The sequence below is a fragment of the Heteronotia binoei genome, chromosome 10 (assembly GCF_032191835.1).
Source record: "Heteronotia binoei isolate CCM8104 ecotype False Entrance Well chromosome 10, APGP_CSIRO_Hbin_v1, whole genome shotgun sequence".
NCBI lineage: Eukaryota > Metazoa > Chordata > Lepidosauria > Squamata > Gekkonidae > Heteronotia > Heteronotia binoei.
Window position 1 is genome coordinate 74,523,203 of NC_083232.1, and position 24,253 is coordinate 74,547,455.

General features: G+C 42.7%; 2 protein-coding genes and 2 non-coding genes across 4 annotated transcripts in view; 1 reads left to right on the plus strand and 3 right to left on the minus strand.

Annotated features, from left to right (window-relative positions):
• The window catches only part of TMC2 (transmembrane channel like 2), a 62,694-nt gene extending 51,825 nt beyond the window's left edge, over positions 1 to 10,869 (plus strand). Inside the window, exons 14-20 of the mRNA XM_060247720.1 lie at positions 30 to 158; positions 1,974 to 2,041; positions 4,438 to 4,677; positions 7,818 to 7,943; positions 8,284 to 8,362; positions 9,479 to 9,599; positions 10,453 to 10,869. Of these exons, the coding sequence (XP_060103703.1) occupies positions 30 to 158; positions 1,974 to 2,041; positions 4,438 to 4,677; positions 7,818 to 7,943; positions 8,284 to 8,362; positions 9,479 to 9,599; positions 10,453 to 10,637 (948 nt within the window). The 3' untranslated portion in view covers positions 10,638 to 10,869. The remainder of the gene's footprint in view (positions 1 to 29; positions 159 to 1,973; positions 2,042 to 4,437; positions 4,678 to 7,817; positions 7,944 to 8,283; positions 8,363 to 9,478; positions 9,600 to 10,452) is intronic.
• Positions 10,870 to 13,683: 2,814 nt separating this feature from the next.
• RPSA (ribosomal protein SA) lies at positions 13,684 to 22,978 on the minus strand. Its single transcript, XM_060247528.1, has 7 exons — positions 22,770 to 22,978; positions 20,145 to 20,312; positions 17,078 to 17,196; positions 16,587 to 16,832; positions 15,080 to 15,208; positions 14,075 to 14,243; positions 13,684 to 13,846 (listed from the first exon to the last, which is right to left on the minus strand). The coding sequence occupies exons 2-7, from the start codon at positions 20,275 to 20,277 to the stop codon at positions 13,752 to 13,754; spliced, it is 891 nt and encodes a 296-aa protein (XP_060103511.1). The 5' UTR covers positions 20,278 to 20,312; positions 22,770 to 22,978; the 3' UTR covers positions 13,684 to 13,751.
• LOC132578696 (small nucleolar RNA SNORA62/SNORA6 family) lies at positions 16,273 to 16,432 on the minus strand. Its single transcript, XR_009555905.1, has one exon. It is a non-coding gene; the product is annotated as a small nucleolar RNA SNORA62/SNORA6 family (small nucleolar RNA).
• Positions 17,922 to 18,077, minus strand: LOC132578695 (small nucleolar RNA SNORA62/SNORA6 family). Its single transcript, XR_009555904.1, has one exon. It is a non-coding gene; the product is annotated as a small nucleolar RNA SNORA62/SNORA6 family (small nucleolar RNA).
• Positions 22,979 to 24,253: the final 1,275 nt, after the last annotated feature.

Here is a 24,253-nt window from a genome sequence, read left to right on the forward strand (position 1 = left end):
ACACTTCTCAATTGTTGTTCCTATTGCAGGAGTTTGTGAGGCTCACAGTGTCCGATATACTTGTGACATATGTGACTATACTAGTGGGAGATTTTGTCCGGGCTTGCTTTGTCAGATTTGTAAATTATTGCTGGTGCTGGGACCTAGAGGCTGGATTTGTAAGTAAATAATTTCTACTTGAACAACTATATTTTTCTTTTAACAAATACTTGAAGCCACATTTTAATTCTGTTTGGCTTTTTCCCCCATTGAAATGTGCCTCTGCAATATAAGAAAGGTTACCCTGACTACAGAAGGGTGAAGAAGTTTGGGATTATTATAGTTATATATGCTGAGCACCAGTGGGGATAATCAGCCAGCCATGGCCCACACCAGAAACTGTTCAAAGCACTGGGACAGATAGCAGTGAAGAGGGCAGATTGACAAAACAGGTGCCAGAGCTTGAGCCCGCTTGTACACCTCAGCCCAGGAAGTCCACACCAGGGCCAAATGCCAGCACTCTGGCTGGAGAAGATATCACTGCCCTTCCCTCAGAGTGGTCACAATCTCGCTTACCTCCTCCCCCCACAACAGACACCCTGTGAGGTGGGTGAGGCTGAGAGAGCTCTTGCAGCAGCTGCCCTTTCAAGGACAACTCCTACAAGAGCTATGGCTTTGCAAGGTAAGGCTATTCCAGCAGGTACAAGCAGAGGAGTGGGGAATCAAACCTGGTTCTCCCAGATTAGAGTCTGTGCACTTAACCACTACACCAAACTGGCTCTCTGGAGACATCAAGGGGACAGGTCAGAAGGCCAGGGTGGGAAAAAATAATAAGGGGGCAAAAAGCCTATAATGCCCAGTATTCCCAGGCAGTCTCCCATCCAAGTTCTAATCAGGCCCAACCCTGCTTAAGCTTTGATGCTATGTCTTCTGGGTATGGCCACAGGCACAGAGACAGCCTACTTTGTGTCACAGCAACACACAGCTGCCCATGCAGCCCTGATGTAACCATTCCCTCCTTGCGCAAAGTGATCCAGCACTCCTCTTCACAGTGCCCCCTGATGGAGGGATGCAAAACAACCAAGGCAGGCAGGAATGCCAGGCGGTCATGCCTACTTCTGCTCACCATTCCTCCTTTGGGCATCATCTGCAGCAGTTGCAATCACACATCACCCTTTCCCTGGCTCTGCTGACTATGCACACGTGTGGACGATTATCTCCCCCACCCTAATCCAAGCCACCAGTCCAATGGAGAAAGGCCACAAATGCACGGGCATGTTGAGTACCAGTGGGACCATTCTGAACCTCCATTCTCTGAGACCAAAATTAGTATTCTGGGGTGGAATCCCATTCAAATAGTAGCCAGGTTTCACCCACTTTAACCTGAAATGAGATCAGTTTTTATCAGTGTGGTGTGGATTTTAGGCACTAGAGCCCCTTTGCCTCACCTTCAACATGCAGTTGTTGCTCAGGCAGCCGTTGCTCCTGCAGCCAAGATACATCTGTCCTCCGTCCTCCCCCCTCCCCCCACTGCATGCAGTGATCCAACCAGTACACCTCATGTGTCCTTTAATGAAGGGCTGCAAGACACTCTTGCCACTGTCACTGAGCATTCTGGTAATCAGATTCAAGAATATATCCCAGTGGGAGAATAGTTCACAGTAGTTTGGTACTGTAACGTTCCATAAATCACTCAAGAATGAAAAAGTATCACAAAGCAGATCTTAGATACCATTTGTGTGCCACTTCTAAAACTAGTTATCTCAACAATCTACACAAATACTATTGAGCAGTATAGTAAACTTTTAAGTTTTGTGTTCACCTATCACTATAACCTCAGCGCAGTCTCATTCAAAGTATCCAAAATGAAGAGAGTGAACAGAAATGAATTTGCTGTGATATATGAACTGAGGATTGCGCTCAATTCTTCCCTGAATTCTTTGCACTCATTCACAAGAGCCAGTTTTCAACCATGTTCTCTTTCCTCCCCATAGCCTTCTTACGCAGAGTTTGACATTAGCGGGAATGTGCTTGGTTTGGTCTTTAATCAAGGAATGATTTGGTAAGATATATTTTTGTCTAACAGCTATTTTGTTGGGAAAGTTCTAAATCGCACACGTTTGGCATCAAGGTTTGAGCAGAATTTTTTTTAATGTGGCATGTTCATTTATCAATGTATCGATGTGCCATAGCGGTGGTAGAAGGCGCTATCAAGCAGCAGCCAACTTATAGCAACCCCGCAGGGTTTTCAAGCAAGAGATGAACAGAGGTGGTTTGCTGTTGCCTGCCTGGACTTCCCTGGTGGTCTCCCATCAAAGCACTAATCAGGGCCTCCCCCCTTAGCTTAGGTGCTGCTTGTCAGGCCAACTTGATTTAGCTATGAACCCATGCAAGCTGGGTATCTACCTATAGTATCTACCTATTTTTATATATATAGTGCCACAGAGACCAGCAAAGGATGTTCCCTCTTCTCCAAGACCTCAAGGGTCCCCCATTTGTGCCCTGACCTGGATAGCCCATGCAAGCCTGATCTTGGAAGCTAAGCAGGGTCAACTCTGGCAAGTACTTGGATGGGAGACCTCCTTAGAATACGAGTGGTCGGGAAGACAGGGGCAGGCTTTTTTCAACCAACTCTGAATATTCTCCAGGCTCCCAGTAGGGGACAGTCACCAGAAGTTGCTATGACTTCCAGGTGCAGGAACATACACACAGAGACACACTACTAACCCCACCCCCCAAAAAAGAAGTCCCCCCCCCCATTTGTGCATTATAATACCTAGCATTCCTCTGCAGCTCCATGACAGAAATGAAGTTCCATAGTGGTTGACAAGCTGTCATTCAGGAAGTTTCATCTGTTGTCTTTGCTTTTATCTCTGAGGAACCCCTGAACATAGTTTGTGAACAACAGAATTAAAGAATGTGACCTGCGTAGCTTGTGGGTTGGAACCCAACTCTTTTCCACTAATAACAGTCTGCTGATGGGAGCCTTCCATTGCTGCAAGGAATTTTGGTCTGGGACAAGAGAGGCACATTCCAGCAGCAGAAGAAAAGAATGGGACAAAGAAAACAATGGGAATACTTCAGATAACAGAGACTAGATACTATGACTGCTGTATTATGGCCAAACAAGGTAGAACAGAATTATAGTTTCTAGTCTCAGTTTATCTAAAATATTCCCATTCTTTTCTTTTAAGGAAAGCAATCTGCGGAGGAGGAATTCATAATCATAAAAAGACCTATTAGATGAATAATACAGCTTCAACTAATGAGCAGATAAACTAGCAGTGCCACATACACACTGTATGAAAAATCCAAACTCTGTATGCAAAATGCATTTCACATAAATCAGGCTGACATTTCTTTCAACCCCATGAATTATTTTTGGCAAACACTATAGTGGTAGAGAGGACACTAAGGGTGCAGGATATAAAGAGGTGGGCAAAGCTTATAAGGGAAAGATGGCCTTTGCAAAATTCACCGATGCAGTGGGTCCAGCTTTATAAGAAACTTTCTCTTCCTTCCATGGACTACCTTTCACAAAGGTAGAGAAGGGAGTAGAAGGATATGCCTGCTAGTTTGATCCTACCAGGAAGAACTCAACGCAGCGAGAGCACAAGGTAAAAAGATTAGGAGAACAGGGTAGAAGAGAGCAACTCAAGATCTTTCAATTACATCCAACATGCTATTTTGTGTATGTGAATATATTTCTTTCATAAGCAGAATCTGATGTATTAAAAATTATATACACTTACCATAAGCAGTATCACATTCAACTAGCCAGCTCTCCAAGTTGTGTTTCTAGATGCTAGCTTTGACATTGGGCTTCATGGCTTCTGCCGTGGCCATGCAAGATAAAGATATCATATGATTGATTTCCTACGATAAACAAGACTAAAACTTTTGCCTTGTACTATGGAATACCATTTACTACCAATCATCAAACATGCTTCTAGAGATAGATATTGGATTTATACTGTCCTTCGCTCTGAATCTCAGAGTGGCCTTTACATTCCTCCTCAACAGATACCTTGTGCGGTAGGTGGGGTTGAGAGAGCTCTCACAGAAGCTGCTGTTTCAAGGACAGCTCTGTGAGAGCTATGGCTGACCCAAGGCCATTCCAGCAGCTGCAAGTGGAAGGATAAGGAATCAAACCCAGTTCTTCCAGATAACAGTCTGCGCACTTAACCACTAAATCAAACTGACTCTACTTCCCACAGGCTCCAAAAATTCTGTACCAAGCACTGTCTGAGCTGGCAAACCTGAAAACTTTATTTTAACCAAAGGTCACATTATTAATAGCACCACATGCTCATTCAGTCTTATCTTCCCAGTGGAAAAACTGAGTCCATCCTTAATATTTTCCCAGATTTGCTGCTTTTGAAACATACTGTTTCAGTCTTTAATAAAATGCGGTCTATTTCTTTGTCCCCTCCCTCTTCCTTGCTGTTTTGGTTGCAGGATGGGATCCTTTTATGCGCCAGGACTAGTTGGTATCAATGTGCTCCGTTTACTGACATCCATGTATTTCCAGAGCTGGGCTGTTATGAGCAGCAACGTTCCCCACGAGCGAGTGTTCAAGGCCTCCAAGTCCAACAATTTCTATATGGGACTCCTGCTACTGATCTTATTCCTAAGCCTGCTGCCTGTGGCTTACACCATTATGTCCCTTCCTCCTTCTTTTGACTGCGGGCCATTCAGGTAGTGGGGAGGGGTGAGGAGAAAGAAAGGCATGTGTTTTTAGAAAAGGTAACAAATGTCTACTTTGCTTGTGACTGATCTCCTTAATTGGGTAGTGCACTGCCTGATACAATCTACTGCATCTCTAGAAGTTCAAGCCGATGTGTGTTTGCTCAGAACTTAGCCCTGCTGAGTTCTATGCAGCTTTCTCCTGAGTAACAAACAAAATGATAGTTACCGCCTCCCTCCTATCTCACTATCTGGTCATGAGCAGGCCTCAGATTCAGTGGGAGCTCACAGGAGCACAGCTCCTGAACCTTTCTGAGAGTTCCACCTCCTTGTCCACTGAATAGTATGTGCAACTGCATAACAATCCCTGGATGAGCTGCACCACCTATTTTTTTACAAAATGACCCCTAATCATGAGCATTGTGAAGGGAAAGGAAGTTCTGTCCACCTGCAATTCACACCAGGAATAGCCCATTTTGGTGCCCATTGTGGCATGGGCAAGCGAGAGGGAGAACTCATTAACATCAAAACAATGTTATAAGACATATTCAAATGGCCATGAGTTATAAACACCTCAGAAAGGGGCTGAAGCTAAGACAACTCTCATTAGAGAATAGCTTTAGAACCTATTTTCCTTGTCAAAGCTTAGCATATTCTCTTCCAATAGCCTTAATCAGCACCTATATATCTAGACTATATATAGGCCATCTCCAGGCACTGCTTTTGCCCTTGACATTACTTCATATGTTTAACTATGCTGGTAAGAAAACCTCTTGCCTAGACAGATTTTACACCTCAAAGCACACATCTGTCTTGGGATATTTTCACTAGATAATGAACTCACCAAGCATCCCCAAGAAACCAGAAGAGGAACATACATTTAACCTGGAAGGTAAAAACTGAACAGATCAATCAATACTGCCTAGGTGAGGTTACTGCAGAATGTCAGCCCAGCTTAGAAAAAGCAAAGTCCTGCTTTCTGGAGCAATGTTTTCATTTCTTCCAGTTCAGTAGCTACAGCCATCGTAACTTTGGAAGGCAGAGGGATAATAACTACTGACTTGTTCAGAATATGCTCAGCAATCACTGTATTAACAAGCATTTCTTCCCGACAGCCTGAATCACCCTTGCACAAATTGTTCTGTGGCCTGGATTATCATGTCAATAAGCCATAATTTGATTTAGGAACTGTTTCTGGCTGTACTGCTGACTCTGACTCAGTGTGGAGCCAGTTCAGAACAAACTGTTCCTTTAGCTTCATAGTCTTGGATCTTTCTTCTGGTCATGAGCGTTGTCAGGAGCAATCTCCTCACATAATTTTGAGAAAAGAGAAACAGCCCACCCATTTACATGCAGTTATCTTTCCCTTTAAAACTGCATCCCAGAGGGCTCTGGCTTTTGGGAGACAAAGGACAGCAACGGAACTCTTACCTTAGGTCGGGGTGAGTTATTAGCAGGGATTTATTTGTAGGAAAAAGCCCAGCAGAAACTCATTTGCATATTAGACCACACCCCTGGCATCACTATTGTTTGGCATGAGGTTTTTTTGCAGAAAAATCCCAGCAGGGATTCATTTGCATATCAGGCCACACCCCGACACCAAACCAGCTGAAACTGTATTCCTGTCTGTTCCTGCTAAAAAAAACCCAGATTAGTGGCTGTAACCAACTGTTCCCTTGCCCTTAAGTGGTTTATATTGGTATGTGCAGATGTGTTCTCATTAATTTCATTTATAGCTGGCCTTTCTCACCCAGGGGCAGATTACAAAATGTGAAAGCAATTTAATCAGACAGCAAAGCCCCCCAACACACAATGCAGTAGGGCTGGGATTACAGAACTGGAAAACTAAACGCTGCCTAAGGCACGATATACCATAATGTAGAAATTACAAAGGCTGAGGCCATTGCAGTAAAAAAAAGGTGGTGTTATGTACAATAAACACAATAGACCTCAACACTATCCTTTACTGAATCAATCTCCTGTGCTGTCGTTATGCTATCATTCCAATCTCTCTGTAAAAATGCCCTGCTGAACAGCTCTGTTGTGCATATTCCATGAAGTAATAGAAATGTGTGGGGGGGGGGCAGTTTTCCCAGCCACAGAAAATGTGAATGGATGGGCAGTTGCTGATTTTACCCATTTGCAGGGGGACATCGTCAGAAGCCTTTGCAAAGTTATGGTGGGGCATGTGGGTTCAAGGCCACTGTGGACTTTGCAGAGTCTTGAACTGAACCCTAAATAACAGATTGCTAACCAATGGAGTATCTGAAGAATGGACATGCATGTTTCATTTCATGTTTAGCTACAGCATTCTGTACGAACTAGAGCAAGGGTGTCAAAACTCATTTGTTATGAGGGCTAGATCTGACATAAATGAGACCTTGTTAGGCCAGGCCATGTTGGGCCAGGCCATGTTGGGCCAGGCCATGTGTGTTCCTATTGTAGATTAGGTAGCAGAGATACAAACTTTATAAAGGACACAAACACAAAGATTTTTTTAAAAAACTTAAAAATAAACATGCTTAAAACATTAGCACTTATTGGTCTTAAAACTGCTTTCTTTATATTTCTCCCATGGGATCCAGGGAAAGGAAGCTCTGGCTCTTTCCTTCCTTCCCCAGGGATAAGGAGGGGGAGGAATGTCAGCCAATAAAAGGAAAAGAGGCTTAGCTCAGCAGGTCTGCTGTGTGATTGAGACCTTGGCAAAGCAAGGCCTGCCCCCCCCTCCTCTGTAGCTCCTGTGCAACTGAGCAAACCTGGCAAAGCAAGCTGTGATGGAGAAGGAAGCAAGAGAGAGGGAGAAGGAAGCAGATGACAGCCAGTTGCTTGGGGGCCTGATAGGAGCCCTCCATGGACTCAATTCAGCCCCCAGGCTGCATGTTTAACACCCCTGAACTAGAGTATCTAAATTATCTTTAAGGGGAGACTCTCACACAGTGCATTACAATAGTTTCGTGTTGAAATACAATATAAGAACTCCAAGACAAAAGGTCTGTTATTAGAATTTTGGGCCTTCGGGTACATCAAGGAAGTACACAGGTGAGTACCTCCAAAAAGCTTCTTTCTGAACATAAGCAACACTCTGCAGTAAAATCTATAAAATTATTCAACAGTATGCTTATTGAATTAGTGACTCGTTCCTCTTTTTGTAGTGGAAAAAAGAAAATGTATGATGTCATCCAAGAGACCATCAAATATGATTTCCCACCCTTTGTGGCCAAGCTTTTTGGCTATGTGGCAAACCCAGGACTGATTATACCTGCAATTCTGCTTATGATGTAAGTTCTGCCAATACAACAAGGCTGAGGTGTTAAACATTTAGAAGGCTTTAGCAAAATATAGGTACAGCTTTCCAAGTTGCCACTTCAAACTAACTGTGATTTAAGGCTAATCCTGAGTATGCTATATGTAACTTTTATGTAAAAGATCCTTCATAAATTGGTTGTCATAAATCTTCCAAAATTATAGCCGGAAATTACTGAAAATGTCTTTGGCAGATTGCAGTGCAAGGCTCTTAAATCAAGCAATGCACTTAAAATAACTGAGTATTACTCACTTTAAGCCGCTGAAAAGCATCAGAGATTTTTTTTAAAAACTGACCAATGTTTAATGTTCTAGTCTTGCCATATATTACCTGAATGCAGTGGCTGAAGCGTATCAACAAGCAAATGCAGAACTGAAGAAGAAAATGCAAATGGTATGTTTGTGTTTTATCATACTGGCTTTCAAACGAACAACTCAGAGTTTTGTATTTTTCGCTATAAGTATTACATGTAAAGTGTTTTAACTGAAAAACACAAGTACTGATTCAGGTTATAATTACAAATGCTTGCAATATTTATTTAGAATATGCTGCCTTTTCAGACTCCTGCTCAGAGGAGTTTAAGCAATTCCTATTTGCTCTTGCTTGAAGTTTATATAACTTTCTCTGCAGATGGCATATTTTAATATCACAAACTCTTATACACAAATATTAACTTTTACCACCAAAACAATTTATGTGAGAGACTAATTACCTGAGCTGGTATCACTTTAAGTGTACAGAATTACAGCTGAAGCATATGAAATTAATTCCATGTTTGGCATATTTGAGTGGTATGCATTCCTTACTGGAAATAGAAAATAAAAATTCAGGAGCCCAAATACAAGTGAGTGTATCTGACATCTTATTGGGGGGGGGGGAGGGGCTTGGACTTTCATGAACTGATTTGTACAAAGGTATTCATATTAAATGAATTTGGGAGGGCTTCTAGTGTTCTGGCCCCACTGATGGACCTTCTGATGGCACCTGGGTTTTTTGGCCACTATGTGACACACAGTGTTGGACTGGATGGGCCACTGGCCTGATCCAACATGGCTTCTCTTTATGTTCTTATCAAGATATAGCATCTTTTTTTGTAACCACAATTTCTGCGAAGTGATTGAAGTTGAAGATTGACAAATGGCCATTTCTACAAACTGCATCCAACGGGTCCAACAACTGGCAAGCTTTGCAAGATGTTTCACAGGCACTCAATTAGTACTTTCAAATTGACTGGCAGATTTATTTGTCCATCACTTTCTGGCTACTTTTTGTTAGGTATTTACAAAACCAAGCGTCATAATGACACAATTTTATAAAGTCCAAACAAAACACTAAAAATAGCAAACATTAAGTTCTAATACAGCCACATTTCAGATTGTTTCCTGATTTTGAAAAAGCATCCAAAGTAGATATTCATTAATTAAAATTAATCTTCAATGTATGACTTTTTTCAAAACAGAAATCTACATATTTTAAACAAATTACATGCCTACTGTTTTATCTCCACAGCAACGTGAGGAAGCAAAAAATAAGAAAACTAACAAAGCTTCCACCAATCCTGTCATACAAGATCTAGAAGACTTGTTTGTTCCAAGTGCAAAGACAACTGATGAGTCCAAAACAACAGAAGGTAAACAAGGCCAACAGGGTGCTTTCAATGAACATTGTTCAATACGGCTATGGTATGGGAACAAGTTAGGATTATTTCTCCTTCAGCCAACAAATATAGGGTGGGCTACCAGTTCAACAAGAACCTACTCTTGTCCAAATCCAGCCCCCAAAATCAAAGAAAAAATGGCAAGCTGCTCAGTAAGCTATAACTGCACATCCTTTATCAAGATGAGCACCTGAAGCACCCATTCTTTCAGCACTGTAATTGATGTGAATCTAAACAGAAGTTATTTCTGACATTTAGAAACAGTTAGAAACCTTCCAATCTGATAATCCAGCATCCTGTGCCTGATTTCAGTTTCCAGGTCCTTACATGGCAGGAAGGCCAGTACAACGTCACATCTGTCTCATTAGATGTGTATTTGACAGGGATGTAGCCCTTCCAGAATAATCTCACGGCATTTCTACCATCCAATATTATGACTGAAGCTTCTATACTTAGCATTGTTTCTGCCATTCACTGTATTGTCTCAAACTTTGGCACAGCTTGCCAATTGTTTTAATACATCATTCCTATTTGCATGAGCTACTTTGTTCTCTGGGGCTTCACCTACTGGGGGGCAAAGAAGCAGAGGCTAGCCGCATTACATTCCTACCCATTGCAATACAAGAGGCATGGTAGCAAACCTGCAAGGGATAGGAAACAGTGAGGATACCCCAACTCTACCTTTCTCCCCCTCTTCCAGGATAGAAGCAAGCATGTTGCTTACACTTTCCTTTTAGCAGGGGGGGACCAGGGGTTCCATGTGTGCATTCTTGACCATTTTGCTGTAAATCTTGGAAGTTAATTTGTTTTAATTATTCTCTTTAAGGTAGCAACCCAGAGCCTAACAATAAGAATAATCCTGCAGCAGAGGCAAGCATAATCAGTAACAATCCTGACGCTCGAAAAGGAGGCCTGCCGGTACCCTCACTTCATGCAACACCAATTCAGCCACCTACTCCAAGACCTGGAGAGCCTCATACTAACCAACCAAAATCTGGACTCCATCCATAGGGACCAGACCTTGGAATGGGAAGTGAGAACACTGAGTAATAAACACTGAAAAGAGGATTTGGGTACTAATTGAAAATATGCAAACACTCATCACATTATAATAAGGGCATTTCGGAAAGTTTCACACATCTCCCTTACATTTGTGATAAGAACTTACCTTTCGAGATCATTCTCCCATTCAGTTTCTCCATTTTTTTCTTCCTAGAAATAAACACTCTTGAACAAACAGAAAGGCAGCTCTTTTGGCCTGTGTGTGTAGCCCAGAATATTGACATAACCTATTCCTGACTGACACAATGCAATCAATATCCAAAAGAAATCCAAGACTAGTGCTAACCAATTAAAGATGCTTTCAGTCCACTTTGTAGCTTTCAAGTTAATTAATTTAAATTCACTTACACTTCATGGAAATGTTAAGGTGCCTTTTGTGAGGATCCCAAAAGGTAGTTTCTTTAGTTAAAAGGAAGATTTACAAATAAATTTCACCATCAGAGGCCATTGTGGCTAAGAGTGAGCTGATATGAAACAAAATTCTTAGTTCAAATCTCATGTTATGTATAAACACTAAATGGCCTTTTATGCGTCAGTGTTGTCTGATCACCTTTAATCTGTGATAGAGAAATACTAACTAGCTTGAAGAAATAAACTTTTAAAAGTTTCTACTTTGTACTTCTTGTAAGGGTCAAGTTGACTTAATTGCCATATCCTTTTTGGCTGCCCCAGTTATATTTTACTTTGTAACTAACTTATCACTCCCTGGACTCATTGTCTACAAAATTTTTCAGAACAATTATTGTCAGGCAAGATTTTTAAAATGCACATGACTTAGCCATATCTATCTAGGTAGTTACAAAGCATTTATAAAATGTTTCAATGTATGGCTTGTAGGCTGTTACAGGGAAAGGAAAAGATTAAAAAAATAACATAATGAAGTATTTCTTCTTAGAAGGCAAATTTAACAACTTTAAATTTCACCAAATAAGGGAAATCCCTCCCCTAGAATAAACTTTTTATATATGGTCCTTTGGCTTAAATTTAGCATTTTTTGACTGAGCGGACTAATTAACTTGGTCTAAATGACTGTTACACAATCAGGCGGCTCAAAAGTTATCCCATTCCAACCACTTATTTCAAAGGGATCAGGAAAGATAAATATTTTGATATTGATTCAGGCAGGTAGCAGTGTTGGTCTGAAGCAGAACATTTGAGTCCATTGGCACCTTTAAGACCAACAAAATTTAATTCTGCATATAAGGTTTTGTGTGCCTCAGGACTCCAACTTTGTTCTGTGATTATTGCAAGAAATGGGGAAAACAGCATATTCAAATGGAACCTCTTTAACCTTGTCTATTACTCTCCAGAAATAATCTGGAAGAACTGTTGGTGATCTAACATTTGCCACCGTATGCTATCCATTGCTAAGAACTCTCAACTCATTTTCTGTACCTGTGTGGTTTGCATATGACTATGGCATGTATTTATCTATCCAGTCCTAACCTGGCATTTCTCCATGTTATCACTATAATTTAACCACTGCTTGAACCACAGCTCCAACTGGCCAGATCTGAGTAAGCATGGGCAGGTATGGTTTTCCCCCACTAAAGTCAGCAGAAGAAGATACTGGATTTATATCCCGCCCTCCACTCCAGAGAGTCTCAGAGCCGCTCACAATCTCCTTTACCTTCCTCCCCCACAACAGACACCCTGTGAGGTGGGTGGGGCTGGAGAGGGGTCTCACAGCAGCTGCCCTTTCAAGGACAACCTCTGCCAGAGCTATGGCTGACCCAAGGCCATGCCAGCAGGTGCAAGTGGAGGAGTGGGGAATCAAACCCGGTTCTCCCAGATAAGAGTCCGCACACTTAACCACTACACCAAACTGGCTCTCAAAGTAACCCAGAGAAGATCAGACAGCACATCTCAGTTGCTGATGCTGGTCAGGTTCAGGCAATATTTGTATATAAAAGGTTGGATCTATTAAATTAATTGCACACAAGACATTGTGCCCCGACAACGAATCTGCTCGGCATTTATATTTTACTCAATACCGGTCCCTAAGGTCAAGAGCTTAGGCGTGCTTCTTGAGTCCTCCCTTACAATGGAGGCTCAGGTGGCAGCCACTGTTAGATCTGCCTTTTTTAATCTTCGGCAAGCGTGGCAGCTGGCCCCTTACCTGGAGCGCAACGACTTAGCGACGGTAATCCATGCTACGGTCACCTCAAGAATAGATCACTGTAATGCTCTCTACATGGGGCTACCCTTGACGCTAACCCGGAGACTACAACTAGTGCAAACGCTGCGGCACGGCTGTTAATGGGGCTGCCGTGACGGGAGCACATTCAGCCAGTGCTGAGAGAGCTGCACTGGTTGCCTGTTGTGTTCCGAGCTCGCTTCAAGGTGTTAGTATTAACCTTTAAAGCCCTCTATGGTCAGGGACCTGCCTATCTACGGGACTGCCTTTCCCCATATATCCCCCAGAGAGCACTGTGATCAGGGACAAAAAATCTGTTGCCTGCCCCTGGCCCAAAAGAAGCCAGGCTATGTATAACAAGATCCAGGGCTTTTTCGGTGGCAGCACTAGAACTTTGGAACACCCTCCCAGAAGCTATAAGGGCCCTGCGGGATTTGTCTGCGTTTCGCAGGGCCTGTAAGACCGAATTGTTTAAACAGGCTTTTGCGGTTTGATTGAAAAAGGGCTGCCACCAGACATCCTACAGAATGCTGGCGATCATAGTCGAGAAGCCAATACCACCTATACTGGACTGAAATAGCGATATAGAATGGTTTTAAAGTTGATATATGTAAATTAAGGTTTTATATGTTTTATTGGATTGTTTTTATGATGTTGTAAGCCGCCCTGAGTCCACTTGCGGAGAGGGCGGGATATAAATGGAAAGTAATAAATAATAAATTAAGAGTAAAAATCACTTTCTAGGATTCTTTTCTGAGTCTCTTGTCAGCTACCTTTTTAAAAAAAAATTGGGGGGGGGGGGGAGACAAGCGGAAACCTGAATGGCAGTATACATCACTACAAAAAAAGGAAGCCATATTTCATCATAAGAAAGAGCTTTATTTTTGTCTTTTAGCTGTATTTATGAACTGTTCCTGCTGATTATATTATGACCACTCTGTGGTAGTCCCCACCCACTCAGTTGCCTGAGCGGTAGGAGCTGCGGACCAATCCTCAGTGGCTGGCTGGGCACTCCAATCCTCTGAAAAAGCAAACATAAAATGACCATCAGGAATTTTAAAAATAAGACCACACCCTGCCCCCAGCCCAGCTTCAGATCAATACTTGTTGTAAGAGATTTATCATGGCAAGCTGTCCACAATATGCCCTGAAACCTCACATCTTGGAAAACAGCTCAAAGGAAGCAGTCATCTAAACTGTAGCCTTTCCTGTTTCACGATGTTTACAGTTCCAATTCTCAGGTACTTACCAGCTGGGAATGGCTGTATTGGCACAGAGGGCACCTGTACCCCCTCAGACCAATCAGCCACCTCAGGTTGCGGAGGAGCAGTGAACTCAGGTGCAGGAGCGGTCCATTCACCTTGGAATTCCTCCTTTGTAACAGCTTTCTCAGCTGCAGCCTGCTCTTCCTTTTCAATCTGAAAGAGAAGAGAGCATGTACATTGAAACACCACCAACTTTGCATTTGGGAAGTGACAGCAGTTTGTGCACGTGCCTATCACATGACACAGTGAATGTTGCTATCTGTGGTGATAATTTCAGCATTATTCAGATGCTACCTTTCTAGCAGTGTTAGAAGACAGAACATATTGGATTTATACCCTGCCCTACACTCTGAATCTCAGTCTCAGAGCAGCTCACGATCTTCTTTACCTTCCTCCCCCACAACAAACACCCTGTGAGGTAGGTGAGGCTGAAAGAGTTCTCAAAGAAGCTGCCCTCTGTGAGAGCTATGGCTGATTCAAGGCCATTCCAGCAGCTGCACATGGAGGAGCAGTGAATCAAACCTGGTTCTCCCAGGTAAGAGTCCGCGCACTTAACCACTACACCAAACTGGCTCTCTAGCATTCAATGCTTTATCAAATAGTTCAGTAAAAAGAAATAAAAGCAAGCCACCTAATAAATTAAAATAAAACTGGGGTGCTATCCGCACAAGTCACTTTTTCCCTCTGCACTAGCATCAGAGTAATGGAAGAGTAGTCAATCTAATGAGTTCTCATCCTTCAGAGAGTTTTGCTGCTGCCACAGCTGTTGCCTCTTGGGAACACTATCCCGGTTTTCTATTTTAAGCATGCCTCCAACCAAGATAGACCACCAATGTATAACCACTGATTTCAATACAGGAATGGCATCTGCTCTTGGACTCTGATGTAAGCAAGCTATGTTTTATTTTGTATTAACATATCCTCAAGTGCTCTGCAAACTTTGTTATCCTAAGAACACAACAATTCTTTATCAATCCAACAGTTTTTACCTCTTCAGGGTCCCGGTAGAAATAGAGATCAGGCATAACCTCCCACGGGTGTTCACGGGAAATAGTGCCACGCATGCGCAGGACCTCCCGAGCCAACATCCACCACATCAGACCAACTGAGTGAGCCCCCTGAAAGACACAGTGGCACAGAACTTTTAGGATCAAACACTAATCTGAAAAGATAATGGAGACAGGATGACAGCTAATAAGCAAAGCTATTGACAGTCAATAAACACAAGTTTTGACAAAGGATATCTACTCATGATACATATATCCTTTATAATAGGCTAGATTTCTGTAACTTGCTTTACACATGGCTTCCCTAGAGGATGATAGGGAAAATGCAACTGATTCAGAATGCAGCTGCAAGGGTCCTCACAAGGACACCTTTCAGCACACATATCCAACTGGTGCTCTATCAGTTGCACTGGCTCTAGATTGAGAACCACATCAAATTCAAGTCTTGACCATTAAGGCCTTTAACAGTCATGGACCAGTATACCTTTGGGACCACCTTTCCTGGTACATCCCCGGTAGTGCACTTTACTCAAGTGACCAAATTCTGCTGGTGGCCCCCAGCAGAAAGAGCATCCGACTGTCCTTAACCAGGGGCAGGGCTTTCTCAGCCCTGGCTGCAGGCTTGGGGGAACACTCATCCAGGAGAGATCAGGGCCCTGTGGGATCTTATACAATTCTGCAGGACCTGCAAAACAGAGTTGCCCCATCAGACTTATGTTGAAGGGCAGTATCGGGCACTTAGCAAGTTTTGGCTTCCCCCCCTCACTTCCCTTCTCCAGATGTTTTATATTGCCCCTCCATTTGAGTATTTCTTTTTATTTATTTATTTATAATTTGTATCCCGCCCTTCCCACAAGTGGGTCAGGGCGGCCATCTTAAATTATAAATTTACTGTTCTGTTAATTTTATGGCTATTTATTAACTTACATTGTATTTTAGAAGGTTTTATTGTACAGTTATGAATTGTTGTCCAATTTTGGGAGATCAGGTTAGAAATTAAATGAAATAAATAAATAAATAAAATACAGTAGTATTACAGCACAAAAAAACCCCTATGAAGTAAAATGCTTCAGTTAAGTATTATGTTTAGCAGCAGAGGTTTATGTACATCAACATACAATAGGCATTCCTGATTCAACCCCAGCAACCAATCTCTCTTTTTCTGTTTCCCAAATAGCTGTGGCAAGAATCACTATCAAACGCCATTCACTGGGCCGCAAGTGCCCTTATGGTGCTAGCGAAATGTCTTGCCGACATTGATGTAGCACACTTCCTACACTCAGCAGATCACAGGCCAGAAGCTGACCTCATCTCTGAGTTCTAACAGTGTGCAAATCATCCCTACGCCCACCCACACACACCCAGCCTCGTGAACTATCAAAGCGAGGTAATTATTTGGCTATCTCTTGCAGATTGGATGACCTGAAATTACGTCTAGAAGATGCCTTTCAAAGAGAAAAGAGGGCAAGTTTTACGGAACATAAGCTACCTTGTTGTTGCATGGGATAGCAATGTCCACATAGCGCAGGGGAGAATCGGTGTTACACAAGGCAATGGTGGGAATGTTGACGTAAGATGCCTCTGTCAGAGGCTGATGATCAGCCCTTGGATCAGTGACCACCAAAAGGCGTGGCTCACGGAAGGCAGCCTGGATCTGATTGGTGAAAGTACCAGGAGTGAAACGGCCAGCTATAGGTGTGGCACCAGTTGCAGCAGCAAACTTCAGAACAGCACGCTAAAAGCGGGGAAGCAAAAAAAAAAAGAAATGATGAAATAGCAGCTCTGCAGAAAGAATGTTAAGACAATTTATATTGTATTTTCAGCTAGGACCTTGAGTCAGTACATCACTTCTAGGCATCAACACATTCAGCTCCTACTTTAAGTTCAGTTTACAGACTTTTACAAGCATTATAGCAAAAAACAGTGGGCATTTTTCTTGACAACTCTGGCTGGGTATCATTCAAACAACTGTGCCCATACCTGTCCAGTATTCCTGGAGGAGATAACGCTCACATCAGCAGGATTCTCAATCGCAACAATGGCACGGGCAGCCAAAAGCAGTTTTTCCCAGGTTCTCTTCAGATTGATGATATAAATGCCTAAACATCAGATCATAAGATTCTAAGTTGAAAACTTAAATGATATTGCTTTAATGGCCAACTGACCACAAGCAGTATCAGACTTGAAACAATCCTATATTTCCCCCTTTTACGTTTAATTACTGCTGGAAAACTTTTTGCTACTAATAACGTGATCCTATTACCCATTATCTAATAGTAACATCTGAATTAGATTGTGCAAAGAAACATAAAATTTATAAAATATAAACTGCCTTAAATATTTCAAAATCTTAAATTAAGGATGGATAATTAAAACAAGTTAAGGATGGGTGACTGAAGTGCAAAAGCCACTTGAGGGTTACTGTTGACCACCCCACCTGCCTCTTCCCGACACACTTGTTAATATTACACAAAAGGATGAATGAGGACAATAGATGGATCCAAAAGATTAGGAGGGATGAGGAAGCACATGCAAAAGTGTCACTTCCTTGCACACTTCTGTTTCTATTAATGTAACACGAAAAACAAGGACAATGAAATGTGAAGACAGAAGGAAAGTCTATTTAACTTAGATGATCTCCTCCTCCTTCGCTAGCTATTTCAGACAGTACCAACAAATCAGTGAATGGGGTTGCACGGATACTTATGAGGCCACTGTGCAGGAGGGGCTTGTCCCCGTTTCACATTCAAAGTGATCAATCAATTCAAAAGGGGAGGGTCTACATTCTCCAGATGTCCAAGTTCTCGTAGTTTTGTTACAGTTGGCATGTGGCAGTGAGTACTATCAAACTCCAGTCATAGAGCAGAACTCTCCTGGCGTTAGCGAAAATCCTGCCAGCATTTGCTATAGCACACTTCCGACACTCAAGAGTTCACTGGCCAGAAACTGGCCTCACCTCTGAGCTTTAACAGTGTGCAAATCAGACAATAACACAGAGTACACCAACCCACTCATATCCCATCAACTCTCAACCCCAGCATTCAGTGCTACATGTTTTACATATAACAGCGAAAAGTGTCAAAATGTTAGAAAAATTCCCCTTGAAGAAAATACTGATGATTGCCTTGGAAATGGGAAAACAGAAATTCTGAGTATCACTGTAACTTTTCACTATTTTTGGATTGGATTGGTTGTGTTCAGTGCCTTACATCCCAGCCTCCTTTCTCACTTGCACAAAGCACTCTCATCTGTGGAAGAGGGAATCACAGGTCACTGCCTCTCCCACAGTACATCTCCACTTCAAGCTCCCCACTCTGTTCCCAGGGGTCCAACTAACCCTAAGAGTCAGGATATCAATAGGCACAGCAAGTTATGCAAGAGAGAAAAGCTTACTCAACTTAGACAGGAATCACCTCTATATAACTAAGCCTGCTAACATTTTACTGATTACAGTAAGAATGTGCTTTATTTTCCATTGAAATCATTCTGGTTTCAGCTGAAGCATGCCCACATTATTAAAGCGTTTGAGATTCTTCACCAGGACTGAAGACTTCCTAACTCAAAAGCTAGAACTGTCAACAGTGTTATCACATCAGCATAGAGGAAAAGTTGTTTTATACCCTGCTTTTCTTAGAGTTTCAAAAGTGGCTTACAATCACCTTCCCTTCCTACGGCTTTTGACGGTGTGCTGCTGAAAGCAGCCCATAGGGTCAAGAGCCTGGGGGTTCTTCTGGAGCCTTCATTATCAATGGAGGCACAGATAGCGGCCACTGCCAAGTCCGCGTTCTTTCATCTTCGACGGGCGAAGCAGCTGGCCCCCTTCCTGGAGCGTCGGGACCTAGCAACGGTGATCCATGCTACGGTCACCTCAAGACTGGATTAGTGTAACGCCCTCTACATGGGGCTGCCCTTGTGCCGAACTCGGCGACTGCAGTTGGTGCAGAACGCAGCGGCTAGGCTGCTGTTGGGGCTCCCGAGATGGCAGCACATACAGCCGGGTCTGCGCGGGCTGCACTGGCTGCCGGTGGTGTACCGAGTCCGTTACAAAGTGCTGGTTATTACCTTTAAAGCCCTATATGGCCGAGGACCTGCCTACTTGAGGGACCGTCTTTCCCCATATGAACCCCAGAGAGCACTGAGGTCAGCTGGAAAGAACCAGCTGAATATCCCTGGGCCAAGGGAGGCCAGAATGAAGACCACCCGGGATCGAGCCTTCTCCATTGCAGCCCCACTGCTGTGGAATCAACTCCCAGAGGAGGTACGGGCCCTGCGATGTTTAGATCAGTTCCGCAGGGCCTGTAAGACCTACCTCTTCAAACTAGCCTTCACCTAATACCGAGCCAAGAAAGGTTCGCTGGACATGTTTTAGCCACTGAATTTTATTAAGACCTAAGTTATAGCACCACAATGTTAATTTTAATATAGTTGTTAATGGTTTAATGATGATTTTATTATTGAAATTGTGATTTACTATGTATGGTTTTATTGTATTTTATACTCGTATGTTGTGAGCCGCCCTGAGCCTGCCCTGGCGGGGAGGGCGGGATATAAATAAAAAGTATTATTATTATTCTCACCACAACAAGCACATTGTGAGGTAGGTGAGGCTGAGATCTGGCCCAAGGTCACCAAGCAGGCTTCATGTGGAGGAGTGGGGAAATTAAATCCTGTTCTCCAGATTAGAGTCTGCCGCTCTTGACTACACCACTCAGCATTCTATTTCTAGTTTTAACAAAGAATGTATTTATTATTTATTTATTTAGTAGACTTATATTCCGCCCTTTCCCATAATGGGCTCAGGGCGGATCACAACATGAACTGAGCACTAAAACTACCATTTAAATTTAAAAACAACGCAATAAAATTAGCAAATCAAAACAATAGAATAAAACAAGTAAGAATTAAACTAAAAGCAAAAGGTGGATTAAACCAATTTACAAACATAAAACAGTAAAACTCTCAACAATGCCGGGGTCAGAAGCAACTGACATTGTTACAACTGACCACAATTAAAAGATTCTCCTCTATCCTATTACAATACACTTACCATCACTCTTCCTTTTATAGATGTACTGTTCCATCTGGAAGTCTAGATTGGTGCCTCCCAAGTGGGTTCCTGCAGCAAGAAATTTGAGGACATCTTCCTCCTTCATTTGCAGGACATCAAGGCCTCCGGACATTGTGAAAGTTTCCTTTAAAAGCAACGACAGGAAACCTAGAATAGAGTGATATAAGTTAGCAACATTTGCCTACCACCCATAAACTGCCATCTATAAAAATAGGAACTACTGTCATTGCCAAACCAAACATACCATTGTAAACCATTATGTAGGACAAGAATTTAAACTGCAGAGATTGAAAACTTCATACCATTCAAAAGCATACAGTATTGAGCACACTATAGATCTTTATGGTGTCCACATAGTAGTAAACAAAAAGAGGAGCTCCTACCAAAAGCCTTGGCTATATCTGAACACAAAACTATGCAGGATATCTCAACCTCTTTAATTAGAGTAAGTTCTAAAACTGCATAAAGCATATATCTGACATTGCTACACATTGTTTTAACTGCTAAGCTGCATTTCTCCCTTTTTTTAAATATAGTTGCACTGTGTTCAGAACTCATTGTGACAAGCCACTTTGCAAATATTTTATATGGAGAGGTAGAGCGCAAATAATGCCAACTGTATCACTGCTAAGGCTCAGTCTTTTGAAGTTACTGTAGTATTTTAGATGCATAAACTGGAAAGCCTCATCTTAACTACAAACTGGCTTGTGAAAAATATTTCCACCCAGCAGTGTATCTTAAACAGAGCCTTAGTATAGGTTTAAAGGTAGTCCCCTGTGCAAGCACCAGTTGTTTCCGACTCTGGGGTGATGTTGCTTTCACGTTTTTCACGGCAGACTTTTTACGGGGTGGTTTGCCATTGCCTTCCCCAGTCATCGACACTTTCCCCCCAGCAAGCTGGATACTCATTTTACCAACCTTGGAAGAATAGAAGGCTGTCAACCTTGAGCTGGCTACCTGAACCCAGCTTCCGCCAGCATTAGGAAACCAAAAAGGTTGGAACAATTAAAAAAGAAGTAAAATATAACTAAACATGTAGGGCACACGTAGAAAATATTGTATATAATTTAATAATACATTCAGAAGTGCTAAAATATAATTTAAAAACAATCCTGTGGTTCAGCATATAAATTCCTAATCCCAATATAAAGACAAATGGACACTTACACAAATACAGGTTTAAAAGTACATATTGTCTCCATATGAAAGAACCAATACCAAATGTGTTTTGGCATGATGTATCACAAAAAAATTTGACACCACTTACTCCACGGGTAAACATCTTAGTGCAGGTAAGGTAGCTATCCTAGTTCCATGTAATTCAAACATTTCAATTAATTTTCATAACAGACAAACAGATAATTATTTCTCTTCCCTCCCCCCTTCATTTCAGGTCCATTCTTTGTATGATCAGTTTTACATATGTTTTTGTTAAATTAATGGAATGCTCAGTTTGACTTATACCACTAAGGAACACCAAGTGCCAAAACATGTTTCCTATATATTGGTTGATGCACCTAGAAACAATATGTACTTTTAAACCTGTATTTCTGAAAACAGACATTTGTCTTTTTACTGGGATTAAATACTTACATACTTAACCACAGGACTGTTGCTTTTAAATACTATTTTAGCACCACTGAACATATTATGGAAGTATACTTTCTACAAGTGCACTACATGCATAGTTATATTTTACTTTCTTTTTCTTTGTTCCAACCATTTTGGTTACCTTTCTCATCCAGGGTTTTGTTTTTTCCCCTTTTTTCACAGGATGCATACAGTACACGTTTATCCTATGCTGAAATAGAATGTGACCTTCTTCACATGTGACCTTCTTCAAAGCCTTCTAAATTACACTAGACCCATTCTCCATTTCATTGCCATGATAGCAACTGGCACATTCAAGCTTGCTGACTGCCATGGGGTGGGGGAGACAATGGGAGTATATTGCCAACTTCAAAGCAGGCCTTGAATTCAGTGGGAGCTCGCAGGAGCACAGCTCCAGGACCTTTCTGAGGGTTCTCCCTCCTCTTCCCCCCCCCCACCTATCTACCTTGCCCATTGAATAATAGGTACAGCTGCATAACAATCCCTGGATGAGCTCCACCACCTATTTTTCTACAAAATGACCCCTGCTTCAAAGTATGCATTACCTTCTAAATAAAGACTAATGAATTACCTGGGCTGCCTTTTAATAGTCACTACACAGCAAAACCGGTAAAGAAAAACCAATTCTGGTATTTAAGAATTACGTTTTAACGTGCATTTTGTTCACAGGCACTGCGGCAGGATCTACCTGGGTAAAGATGCTGGCTGAGCAAACTGATTTACCATCACTAGCATGCAGTTTATCAAAACATGGATTTAAGTGGGCAATGGAAATGAAGGGCAAGAGAATGCGACTGCACTACCAACTTTCGGTCTGATTTCCAACACCCCATCCATAAGGATCCACATTCAGGCACGTTTTAATCCCCGGTGAAACAGAAAGGCAGGTAGACCGAAGGCCCCCCCCCCGGCCCCATCACAGAACAAGAGAGCCGCGCTTTTTCTCCCCGAAAGCGCCCCTTCCCCTTGCAGAGCCGCGTGCGCGGAACTCACAAGGTAGCAACGCCGTATGGAGGCCTCTCAGGAATCGGAGAGAAAGAGGCCCGCGACTCTGGATGACGTCTATATATAGCCTTCCCAACGACCAATCGGAGAAAGCTTTGCCTGCATCTTAGTGACGCCCGTACCGCCGGGTGGACCATTAGAAAATGGACGAAAGAGACATTTTTCCGGGTTCTCGTTTCCGTTTGAACGCCCACTATGATGCGACGGGAGGAGTCGCTCTACCATGCGCTCTCTATGGTGAGCCCTCCGATTTTGTTGCTAGAAATCATGGCGACGGGGAGCCCGCATCTTGGTAGCTGAAGGCGGGAACGTCAACGCGATTGGAGAAAAACGGGTCTGGGTAAAAGTCAGATCTAAGCGGACCCTAATGAATTCATATATTTTTACTTTGACACAAAATCAAATCTCCATCACGCAGTAGAACACTTCTTAGACGATAGGTAGCACCACAGAAATCACGCCTTCACGGATTCGTGGCGACGCACTAGGGCGAAAACTTGCTTTCAAACTACGGAACCTCATGAATTCATATGATTTTTTTTTATTGCAATGATATAAAACCACCATCATGCTGTAGACCCTGTCTTGGACTATAAGCACGAACACAGATATGCCTCCACAAATTCATGGCACCACAAAAGTTGAAAAACATGATTCCAAAGCATGGATCCTATTGATTTTTGGTTTGGATGCCCCTAGGCTTAACATCAAATCATATATCATGTCCATGGGCAGAGTTCGCACCACAGAAATTGTGGATCCAAGCTTCCGATCTGCCTAGCATCCAAGAGTGCTTCTCTCCAAGCTTAGAGGGGAAAGGGTAGGGGGGCCTTGACTTGACAGGCCTGAATTTCCAGCTATAGCCACTGGAAAGTCAGGCGCTTCACGCCTCTGATCTTCCTAGCATCCAAGAGTGCTGCTCTCCAAACATCTCTCCAAACTATAGACGCTGGAAATTCAGGCGCTTCAAGCCTCGGATCTTCCTAGCATCCAAGAGCGTTATTCTCCAAGCTTAGAGGGGAAAAGGTAGGGGGGCCATGGCTTGACGCGCCTGAATTTCCAGCGGCTATAGCTGCTGGAAATTCAGGCGCTTCAAACCGAGAATCTTCCTAGCATCCAAGACTAGAGAGGAAAGGGGAGGGGGGCATGGCTTGAAGCGCCTGAAATTCAGGAGCTTCAAGTCGGGAATCCAGCTATAGTCGCTGGAAATTCAGGTGTGTCAAGCCATGCCCCCTTCCCTTTCCACTCTCATCTTGGAGAGGAGCACCCTTGGATGCTAGGGAGATCCTCGGCTTGAAGCGCCTGAATTTCTGGGATCTTCCTAGCATTTAAGGGTGCTCCTCTCCAAGCCTAGAGGGGAAAGGGGAGGGGGGCATGGCTTGACACGCCTGAATTTCCAGTGGCTATAGCAGCTAGAAATTCTGGTGCTTCAAGCCTAGGATCTTCCTAGCATCCAAGGGTGCTCCTCTCCA

What these genes read in the sequence shown, in the direction of transcription:
- RPSA (XM_060247528.1), bottom strand. Translation starts at nt 20,277, where the DNA reads ATGTCCGGAGGCCTTGATGTCCTGCAAATGAAGGAGGAAGATGTCCTC. An exon ending in CCTCCAGGAATACTGGACAG is followed by an intron (nt 16,833 to 17,077) that starts GTATGGGCACAG and finishes CCCCGCTTTTAG; the next exon opens with CGTGCTGTTCTGAAGTTTGC. An exon ending in TCTACCGGGACCCTGAAGAG is followed by an intron (nt 14,244 to 15,079) that starts GTAAAAACTGTT and finishes CTTCTCTTTCAG; the next exon opens with ATTGAAAAGGAAGAGCAGGC.